We start from the raw sequence: 12,067 nt of genomic DNA, 5'->3' as shown, positions 1-12,067 counted from the left end.
TACGTTTAATAAAAATTAAAAAAAAAAAAAAAAAAAAAATTGGCAGAATGAAACACTTTATAACAATTATTTGAATTTTAAGTCAAATTTTTCAATGCTTTACAAAAATAAACTTTTTAACAAATCTTTTAAATTAGGTTGATACATATAGAAATTAATATCATTGAAAAGACATGTTAGAAATTGCAGAGCGATTGAAAAAAAAGTTTTTGAGTTACCGTGTTCACCATTATGAAAAATAATGTTTCAAAAAAAACGCATTTAAAGTTTGAGTATATCAAAATTCAATGATTGTAGTAACTTACCAATTAGTTAGCAATTTCAGTGTCATATGATAGTCCTTCTGTATCTTCAAAGAACTCATTTTTCACAATAACTTCCTCTTGATGTGATTGATTTAATTGACGGTCTTCTTTAGCCACTACCAAGCTGCGTCGATATTCTTTAATCACTCTCCGTTGTTCTAGTTTGTCTACGTATGATTTACACTGTCTGCCAATTATTATATCTATTTTGTTCATTATTTGTAAAATAGATTTATATCCTTCATTGAACAATCCAGTTGCTATATAAGCGGCAATTTCAATGATTTTTAACCCTGATTGTATGTGCTGTGGAGCAAGAGACCAAACGGTCCAGTTGAAATTCTCATTTTTCTTTTGTACGTAGCCAAGAAACTCACTTTGTATCACTTGAAAATTGTCACCATACGGATTTATATCAAGTATTTCTTGAAACATTTTTGAGTCTCCATCTTCCATATAATTACTATATTTTACACCAAACAATTCTTCCGATCTCAAAAACATCTCTTTAATTGATTCGATTTCCATTGCAATCTGGTCATTCAATCGACAAACTGACATATGTTTTTCATATCCCTCACGATATTCTTCAGTATTTTCTTTATTTTTCCAGTAATTACACTCTAGACAGCGGCTACTTTTTATTACTAAATCTATAACTTTACCAGAGTAGCATCCAATGAGCGTTGTAATACTATATGAAGATTTAAAGTCCTTTTTTTTCCATGAACCATCGCCCGATACTTTTAAATGGGATGTCGGCCTATTATGTTTTTCATTTTTTTCTTTTTCTTTCTCCACAGCTTTTTTACAGCAAGATTGAAATATTGTTTTTGAAGCGTTGTATAAATGCGTAATAGCATTATGATAGGTAGATTCGCTCAAGCCGTCGCATATGTCCATAAAATTACAAAATAAATTGATCCCCTCTCTGGCAATGCCTAAAAGACGCATAACAAGTACAATCCTACGATTAACTTCAAATGCACCATGAACAAGTTGTCCTGAGTTGATGTCTCTACGACCACAAGAGCATAGTATAACTATCTTGAAACCCAAGCCTCGATTGCCAGCCTCATCAAATCTCACTGTCTGTTTGCAATTACGACAGATAACAAGTTCTGACAATGCAGTAAATACCGTGAAAAATTCGATAAGCCGATAACCATGAAAAGAATTGTAATGGACGTCCTCATCCTCATTATTAGTATTTAAAAATTTTCTTGCTCTTAGAATCGGTTGGTCGGACTCATCACAGCTTGTGGTGTGCTGATTTCCATAAAATTTTCGTTTACGCAACCGAGTTGATCGTTTTATATTTCCCTTAGAATCTGAACTCATCTTTATATTTATTAGTTTTAGAAATTTTCGTTCCGTATAGAATACAGCTCCAAAAGTAAATTGAACAGAACTAACAGCAACGTCGCCTTTGGGACCTTCTTAAAATATCTACTCACACAAATTTTTTAAAATAGAAAGCTTGGAAAGTAAGGGAACATTCAAAAACAAGTAGTCAAATTCGACTCCGCTCTACTATACACGAATGCAAAGTATAGGAAGGGAGTCTCGTTTATAAGTTACAACAAGTAATACTTTGAATTAAGTTCTCAAAATTTGCTGACATATTTTCTTAAAATGTCACACTAATATTTTATAAGAATAACAAGAAAATAATTTATTTTTAATTTAAATTTTATCTTCTCTCCCCTTAATCTCCTCATTAAATGATATCAATGATAGTAATATTAATTACTAATTACAGCACACTATAGTTTAATAAAAATATATAACACAGTTTATTTTAGAGGTTAACACATCATACCAACTAACACTCGTTGGACATATTATAAGATAAGTATTGTCTTATTTGAACACTCAAGAAACGGAGCTCTATACGAGGAAGACGTCCGAGATACGCGTTTTCATCGAATTTGTGTTGTTAAAAATAAGAAAATACTGAATACGATAATTCTCTACGAGAGCGTCGGTGATCTTCAGAGGTTCAGATTTAACTACGTGTTATTTTATAAATAAACATATAAAACAAATAGGGCAATTAGTGCACTGATGTTTCTAGTACTCTCTAGGCTTCGTAACTCAAGACGAGAATTTTAGTAACGGAAAAATTCTATATGTGTACGCCGCGTAGCGGTGAAGATGAATATTAAAAAAGACTATATAGATTGATTTGGCGCCATTATTGATGTCGCCTTAAGGTCGCCTCACACCTAGTGTAACCGTCTAAAAAACAAAGTGATTTTTGGGAATTTTTTTAAAGAAAACTACTGCATGAAATGTTTTTAAATTTAGAGGATATGTTTATACATTATTAACGAATACACACTGAAATTTTTAAATGAAAAAATTTAATTTTCAGCGAGTTATTTGCTATCTCCTAAATCACTAAAAAAAAAAAAGGTCCTCCACTGCTGCAGTGATTGCGGTCTTCACCGTGGATGAAATAAAACAAAAAAAAATATTGTTAATCTAGAAGGTATTACCTATACAATGACCTAGGATTGTGAAACAAAATTGAAATTTAACAAAATAGCAGACTGAAAAAAAAATCGAACTTTGCTCAAAAATTAGATGATTTTTTGCCCGCCAAAATTACATTTTTCATACAATCGAAAAACTTTTAGGTCACTGTACACAGAAGCAGAAAAAAAATCAAAGCGGTGAGATGATTTTTCTTCGAGTTACAATTACAGCCAATTTAAAAAATTTAGTTTTGAGAAAAACGCGTTCAAAGATAAAATGATTGATTTCTAATTCCTGAGCGGCTACTCTTTAGAAGGCTGTAACTCTAAAACTATTTGAAATATTTATTTGAAATTTCAGTATGTTATTTTTAAAGATATAGACTATCAAAATATGCAAACAAAAAATCGATTTTTTCAAAATTTCACACCAGGTGTGCCTCTTAAGGTAAGGTTTTCGTGTTACAATGATTATAGCATATTCACAACTGGCATAGTATATTGTTCTGCTATTTAAGTATATTGAATATTACGGTGATCCTTATTTTAGGTATTTTTGAATTTTTACTCGATCATATGATTTGAAATAAATAAACAAAATAATATACTCCAAGTTTTAAAACTTTATATACATTTTAACTTCTGTCGCACAGCGATCTAAATTTCACATTTGAATAACTTGGGGTTTTTGCCATTGAATAATCAATTTTTCAAATTATCAATTATTCAAATAACTCACTTTATCCTTATATAATAGTAGCTATCATTCAGAATTTTTATAGATTTGTAGCTATTATAATTTCGGATTTGTAGCTAAATAAAAACAACTCATTACTCGCTTTTGAAGTTAAACTTCTTTATCGCAGATGACTATTCAAATTCGACAGATATATTATTTTACAAAAGATATGTATATTAAGAAGATTCGTAAGTGAAAGTGCCGTAAAATGCAACAAACAGAATAGACGGAATGCAAATATTATAATTCCATTTATTTCATTTATTTGTAGATTATCTTCAGGTAATTTCGTAGATAGTGAAGACGATGGCTTTACGATATCTAAAATAAAACCCGTTTGTTCTCGACTCGATTTTGTTAAAAAATCGAGAAAATAAAGCATCTATCGTGGTTTCAGACCTAGTTGTTGAGATATTGTGGTCATTATTCATCTACAAATAAAATTTTTCCTGCAGAAAATCAACAAGCTTCGCTGAATTCTCTATTATTTTTCTATATTTATGAGTTTGGACATTTTTTTGGTATATCCATTAATATTTATTATACGCAGGTGCCAGAATTAAAGTTGTTATTATAGAAATATTAAGAACAATAAATTTGTTCACATCTTGCACAATTAATGAAAGATGACTTGTTACAAGAGTAACGATTTTTTAATAGAATGGTTGGAAAACACATTTCATTAACATTTAAAAATATTTCTCTTTCATTTACAATTAATTGATAGTTCTAAGCGTACTAAAATTATCGAATCATTTTATTAAAAATTATCCATGATGAAAATTGATGAACTATTGATTGTATCTTGATGCTATCTTCACAAGAATTGAGATCTCGATTGTGTTCGATAAATATACACAATTCTGAATACGCTTTATCAGATTTTTAACCTAGATATAAAAATAAACGTCGAAAGGTTGAACTAGTGGAATACACTTCGGAGGAATAACTTAAATAGTACAGGTAGGCGATCAATCGCCTCAGCCTGGAATACTTCCTCATATAACTCAGGCTTTGTTTGTCGTCCCCAAAAGTCTATAATGAGAAGAAAGTGTTCTTTTCTTAAGTAAGATTTTAAGCAATCTTTGAGGAAGTCAGTGCAAAATTCTGTCACGAGCTTTCCAGACTTTAATGAATTTACGATGTTTGTATATTTTTCAACATAATAATTTACTGCTTTTTCTGGACTCTAGGTCCAAAGTGTGCGGTGGCTTCTTGCAGACATACAAATACTTTGGGTAAAATTTTTCCAGATAAAATAATGGCATAATGCGCCGTATAAGAATACGTCACTTTATTAATATCTAGCCTTCTAACAGAAACAAGTTTTTTCCTTTTTTAGTATGAGTTCTACTATAGCTAAATTGATACTGGCACCCTGAAAAAAAGGAAACGACATAAGTTATATGAAGCAGTTAAGTGTAAAATTAAAATTGAAGATAATTTTGAGATTTTTTGCATTAACATACCTGTTTGTATTAATAACATAGTCTGCAATAAAATTTGGTATGAATTTGAATGAATTTGCTTTTGAAAGGTTGCTGCAGACGCCAAAATTTCTTCTATGGTTGCTGCTTCCTTTTTCGAAACAAATTTCTTAATCTTTCGTTGACAAATTCCATGCTTGTTTTTAAATTTTGTCATTCAACTTTCCGTAGCTTTGAATTCCAAATCCGGAAATTGTCCTGCAGCTACTAAAGCCCATTTCTGCAAATTCCTAGTCGTTATCTGTTAACAATTTTCCCTAATTTCAATAAAACGATCAAAGACCAAGATTATCTAATATATAATGTGATATATAATCATGTTATCTAATATATCACCTTCTCCTTTTTTATTCCTTTTCCCATTTTGATAAAAGCTTCTTTTCTTTTAAGCAACAATATTTTCTTACCTGTAACGTCCGCAGGTTTCACTAAAGATGTGCTTTTGCTATGTTAACGACTTTAACTTTATAATCCAAACTGATTTATTCTTTTTTTGTCGTTTTTCTTCTAGTTCATAATCGTCAGATGAGACATCACCTTTGACGTCTTCAGAAATCTTTTCCCCACACGTTTCATTTTTATGTGTTCTTCACCACTCACAGTAATGATTTCAGCAAGAATTTCCAATAAAAAAATTTCTTCACCCATCAATATAGCTTTATGTGATATTGAAGCTGAATATTTTGAATCAATTAGCAAACTTTGAAAGTTGCATCTTTGAATCTCAATTTTGCCATTTCACTGTATATTGATTCTTCATATGCTTTATTTTCAACTTCTGATATGCTATCAATATTTTTAGTAACAGACATTTTAATTTCAAAATATAAGGATATTATATGTAATATATTATTGAACGATATGAGATAGTTTAATCGCTGCAAAATCCGGTAATAAACTGGCATGTTAACGTGCAGGCGACAAGTTGTGAGAAAAAACTAATGAACGAAATAAAATAAATGCGTAGAAAACCGTTAAAAAAATCTGAAGATAGTGTATTATTAGGCGACTATGAACTAGAAGAAAAATGACAAATTTTTTGTGACAATTTTCATTCTTTTTCCTGTATATAATTAAAAATTAATAAATGTAAAAAGAAATTTTTAAACTTATAGACAGAAAAAACTTATATAAAAAAATATTCCCCCACGAAGAATCGATGACTATCCCCATTGGTGCGACAGAAGAGAACGCTACTACTTAAAACACAAATACTTAAATTTACAAGTATATAAGTACGTATATATAAAAAAAAAGCAAACTTTAACAGCTTTTTTCTCAAAATTGGCTAGCCAGTTCACCGAAATATTTTACCGTGAGAACACCTTAAAAGTATACTACTGATATACCAAAGCTCGTAAAAATCCGTTTGTATTAAACTGTAATGTCTCCTTGTGAGCACAAAAAAAAGCTAAATAAAATTGCACATCCTATGAGTTACTGAAAAGAACGAAATCAAACCACCTATGCGTGTTTTGATTAAATCCAAGTCCATTTTTTAAATCAAGATAAATGAAAGACATTCACTGCCGTGAAATCATTACTAAATTATCATGAACTGTAAAAAAATCGTGCTTAAATCAATTTTAACTCACTTTGATAAAGGAGTTGGACATTGTCAATTTCATTTAGTATTGTTGCAAATTTTTGCTTCGCTTGCCTCATCATTCGATTCAGTTGATAAAATTTGAATCATTGCCGTAAAAGTGGTTTAACCATACTCTGTTTAACTCGCTTGTAGATAGGAATAGCTCTGACTGGTGGAAGTTGTAGAAAATCTCCTGTCAAAACCATGCCCATCCTCTGAAAATTATATAAAAATTCTTAGTTATTTGTTTCATACGTGAATTAATTTATGAAAGTAACTCCATGCTGATCATACTCACTTCATTGATGATTAAAATTTTGACATATTTGAATAAAGTATGACATTGATAACCAACTTCAATGCTCAAAGGGAGTAACTTGGACAGTGATATTTTAAGAATTGTATGTAAAGTTGTACCATCAATTGCCACTGCAACTTTTTCAGTTAAAGTGCATTACAAATTGCATCGCTGTTGGCGAAGCGATTGTAGATATCCATTATTAATTTAATGACCAATATTTTATCGCATTCATTTGAAGAGAGCCATTCAATGATAGTAGATGTGATATTACGTATGTCAATAGTTCACTTTGTTTTTTATTCGCCATTCTCATTAATTCACGAATCTTCTCTTCGCAATTGCTTCAAGTTTGTTTAATGTAGCCAAAGTTATAACTGCACTTATATTGGAACTTGGATTATTGTACAACTCTTGAAATGGATTGGTATCAGGACATTTATTTGCAACATTTTATGCCTTTGCTTCGCCTTCTGATTCATTTTCACAACATAAATTCTGACAAATTTCAATAGTTTTTTTGAATATCTAAACTCGATTCAAACTCTTTACAATGGTTTAAAATTAAATCTTCATTTTCATCATAGGTTTGGACAAATTTTAATTCAGCTACTATTTCTGTTTTTTCATTGCGAAATTGAAAATGTAGAGTATTTCTATTTATAATCATTTCAATCTTGCCCCATATCAAAATTTATATAACGAAGAATGCGACGTATTTTTCTCTTAACAAAGGTTCCACCACTATGAACTGTATTATTTGCAATAAATTGCGTTAAAGTAATGCCGTCTAAATCCACATGTCTTTTCTTATACTTGTCAAACCAATTGTCTTTTCAGATGTTTGTCGAATCTTGTCTAATAGTCATCTCTTCTAGTTCTTGATTTGATTTTTTTAATCTTTGTCGTTCAACAGGCCATACTGTTGGAATACCAATTATGATAGTGGAGCATTTTGACATTTGCTCATGTAACAAATACCAAGCTGCCTCCTGACTAATCAATTCTACATTATTAAGCATGTTGACGTCAATTTCTCGTGTAATGTCAATAATGTCGAATTCCAGATACTCGTTCACAGTTTGAATGATTAGCTGTTGAAGACTGCTCATTACTTTGTAAATCTTATTAACATATTCAGCTACATAAGCAACGCAAAAATATAGTTATTGATACATTGATCATCTTCAATTTGCTGTAGAGTGATCATAGTCTTTCTTCCCACATGGTTAAATGCTATTGTAAGACAATAGCAAGCTTGAAATTGCATTATTTTTATCGCCACGCATAATAAGCGGTGTAGAGTTGCAACCTGTCGATCCAATCTCCTCAACTCACTTGATGCTATCGTAAATAGTGTTACTTTGACCTCTTCTCTGAATTTTTGGTGTTGATCCAAATAGGAATAGAGATATTTCTGGAAAAACTTAATCATCATTGAAAATTGTTTTGTCAATGTCGATGTTGTATGTTTTGTAAAACGGAGATGATACCAAAATTTCTAGCCAAGCTTTTATCATTTGTTTATCGACAAAACTATATAAATAGTTCGTCCAATGAATTTTTCTGAGCTTGATGTGCACATTTATGCAGTGGTCATCGTTGATATTTCTCAGAAGCATTTTAATCATTGTGTTTACAGACACCGGTACATTGAAGACTTGTCCATATATACCATATTGTCCATCAACATGATGAGATTAGTCTTTCCGTAATAAAATCTTGTAGCAGTAAATGAATAGGGATTTGAGGAAATTTAAATCTATTATAAGTAGACATCGCTGGAATTTTTTTTTGTTCAGAGTAGAAAAGTACGTGTTGCAAGCCAGAATATTCTTAATAAATATATCTAGTAGAATTGTCTGTAGAATTTCATAATGTGCATCTAGCGGTTCTCTAAAGTCTTTTTTAAACCATAATTTATCACAAATGGTGCAAATATAACTAAATTTATTGCGGACAAATCTCGTTGTAAGCTCCTGATGAGCTTGATAATATTTGTGATAAGCACTGTACGGTACTCATTGATCTACATCAGTTTGATTGATCGATCGAACATTTGATGTTGATGGTTCTGCAACAATTGCAGTATCATGGATATTAGCCTCCATTTCCATTACTTCGGTTAATGTTGTCCGTGGATCCAGTTGTATTGCATTCAACTTAATCCTTGAAAAAGCAACAAGAGATTCAGCTAGTTTTTCATAGCATCAGTGTCTTTTTGCCGCAGTCTATACTCTTGACATCACTATGCATCTGATTTCTTTGGTATGTAATTCCAAGCTATATTATTTTGCCAACACAAACTTGTGGTTAGATTTTGTAGAAGCTGAGACAAACTTCATTGATGTACATCAGTCTGAACGATAAAAATTTTATCAGTACCTTCAACTTACATTTGCATTAATTTAACTTGGCTATTTAGCCGAGTGAGATAATTTGATAATATATCAGCATTCTCTAGTATCAGGTTAGGAAGAATCCTGATTTACAACACTCAATTCACGTTTCACAGAACTACTTGTAGATTGGGGTTGATCATCTCACAGATGGGCTGCTGTATTTTCTTTTAATGCTTTCGTGCTTTTTACTCCTTACTCGTTCCTTTTCAGTTTTCTGTGGTGGTTTAACTTTCGTTACTTTATTTTGATCTGTACTCTCCTTTGAGATTTGATAATTTTTTTTCGGCATCTTGAGATCTATAAACAATAGAATACATATATATCATGTATAACTTGCTTAGTAGTAATATTTTATAATTATTTTAACTAATAGAAATTATATATAAACTAGAACTTTTTATTATCTTATAAAAGGATACTTACAAAATTAAAATAGATAAATGAGAACTAGGTTTTGTTTGGGACGCACTATTTATCTAGATTTCTCTTTTGTTCTATCTGAAACGCAATACTTGGATAATTACTTAAAAATTTAGGTTAGCTGTATGAATATCGTAATATAGATATTACAATTATGAAAATAAATTATGATACATACTTGTAGCGAGTACAAATGTAATTGATCAATTACACAGATTTTTGGCTCATGGTATGCTTTTAATATACGCTATACATCACTGAACATTTTACAGCATCTTCACTCCCCCTTTGAAAGAAGGCGCATATGGACCTGAGCCCACTACAAAGTATTCTCTCTTTCATAAGTAAATAAACCATCCGAACCGTCTAGCAAATAATTTGCTGAAAAACAACAACAGACAATTTTGTACCCTTGCGATCTAGAAATAAAATTTTCTTAAATAATAATATGGTTATACTGTAACAATTAAATCCGTTCGCTCTTATCTTTGTAACATTTTTTGTAACAATTCATGTCAATGTATCACGTCAGCAAAAATTACGTATATTCCTCTATTATACAAAAAAAAACATGTGTATAGTTCACACATGGTAAAAGTGAAACTTTCAGAAAACTAGACTTCGAGAAAATGAAACGAATGCAGAGTATCAAGAGTAGGATAATTGTAAGGTTTATTTATTATAATATCTTTTCCAAGTTAAAAAGTTATTTTACATTTTATTCTACATATATTACATTACGTAGACCCAAAGTTTTTTAACTTTGGACATTTTTAAATTTAATTTGGTATTTAGGAACTCAATTAAAGGGAGCACTGTATCCAATGCAAAATTCAGATTAAAATTCCCACTTAAAATCATTGGAATTTTATCGTAATCTTTTTTAGGAATCCGCGATACTTCTGGTGTGTACTTTATTAAATTCTCGTGGATGAAATCAATAATTGTATTTATTGATTGGTTGGGATAAATGTAAATTGCTATAATTATAACTGAATTACCATTGTCCAATTTGCTTTGACAAGTACATATTTCTCCCACTCTAGAAAACTGACCAGACAATAATTTCAGTTGTGCATTGATATTGTATTTATTTGTAGAATAACAAATTTTCCATCATTTATATTACGAAAAATTGCAACTCCACCTGCCCTCTTATGTGGTCTTTTATATTAAACTACAATATCAAAATTTAGAATGTCTACAATGTCTTCATTATTCATCAATGTCTCGGAAAGAATAAGAAAATTCGACGACGATGCTATTCTGTCTAATTGAAGATTCTGTGCATAACCTCAAACTTTGGCAGTTAAAGGTAAACAGTGACAACCCTTTCCTTGTATTTATAAAATCATATAATAATTTCTCAATTGTTTTAAGTCGATTCAAGTTTAGTCTTTAAAAATCAGATCGCAATTCAATTGTGGATACTATTGTTTTTTGACAACGATAAAATTTTCTATCATTGTTTTTCGAAACGTAATGTAAACTTTATAATAAATAAGGTTATACACGCGATGTATGGAAATTATGCATGTGATCTACGAGCAGTAAGGATTAAGGATGAAATTTGTTGATTAGAAAATATTTAAATACTTACGATGATCGTTTTCATTATTTTCTACAGTTTTCAGCATTATTATTACGCGCATTAGAAATATTATTTTGCACATTTAATAACCTTTTTCGGCGTGCATGAAATTCAGGAACACGTTCCGTTGAACTTTTTGGGACCTTCTTAATCTTTTTTTCTTGTTTTTTCTGCCGATATTCATGACACTTTTCGGCATTAGTTTTCGGCATACTTGAAAATTTGTTTTTATTAAAATGATAAAAATACTCACATAAACGACACACGTTAACAATACATCACCGTCAATACACTATGACGCCTTTTCCCAAATATCTTCGTAATACGCAAGCGCACACACACACGTACTAACACACGTACAAACATAAGGTAGAACGTTGGACCAGAGCAAGTATTAGGCAGAACATGTAGATATATATATAGGGTGTCCCACATAATTCTAGTCACGATTTTTCAAATACTTGCAAAAACCTGACAAAAAAATACTTTAAACAAAAGTTGATCTGTTTTTGATTGACTATACATTGCAATAAAAAAAAACATTTCTTTTTTTAATGTTTTTTAAGGCTACCTTTATTTTTTTAAATGGCACCTAGTAGTTTTGACTTGACAGTATTATAGCCAATATTAATACGAATTCAACGATATAGTATACTATATGTTGTATATATAGTATACTTTGGATGACCTCGAAAGCAAAGAAATGAAAATTTTAACAATAAATGATAATCTGCTTTAATGAACAAAACTTGTATTT

The 12,067-nt window shown here is 30.5% G+C and overlaps 1 protein-coding gene and 1 long non-coding RNA gene across 5 annotated transcripts in view; both read right to left on the bottom strand.

Moving 5' to 3' along the window:
* LOC106791518 overlaps nt 1-2,572 on the bottom strand; it is a 74,055-nt gene extending 71,483 nt beyond the window's left edge. For 2 of the 4 annotated variants that reach the window (XM_014757198.1, XM_014757199.1), the window contains exon 1: nt 306-2,572. In XM_014757198.1, the coding sequence (XP_014612684.1) occupies nt 309-1,646 (1,338 nt within the window). In that variant the 5' untranslated portion in view covers nt 1,647-2,572 and the 3' untranslated portion in view covers nt 306-308. The remainder of the gene's footprint in view (nt 1-305) is intronic. The other 2 variants (XM_014757197.1, XM_014757196.1) reach the window with 2 other exon arrangements.
* Nucleotides 2,573-5,806: 3,234 nt separating this feature from the next.
* Nucleotides 5,807-11,692, bottom strand: LOC106791521. The gene is made up of 5 exons (XR_001382190.1): nt 11,320-11,692; nt 9,898-10,100; nt 9,723-9,797; nt 6,898-9,596; nt 5,807-6,814 (listed from the first exon to the last, which is right to left on the bottom strand). It is a non-coding gene; the product is annotated as an uncharacterized LOC106791521 (long non-coding RNA).
* Between the last annotated feature and the right edge of the window lie 375 nt (nt 11,693-12,067).

This window comes from Polistes canadensis, unplaced genomic scaffold, assembly GCF_001313835.1.
Source record: "Polistes canadensis isolate GaletaPanama2010 unplaced genomic scaffold, ASM131383v1 scaffold_314, whole genome shotgun sequence".
Lineage (NCBI taxonomy): Eukaryota > Metazoa > Arthropoda > Insecta > Hymenoptera > Vespidae > Polistes > Polistes canadensis.
This window is presented reverse-complemented; position numbering and strand designations above follow the sequence as displayed.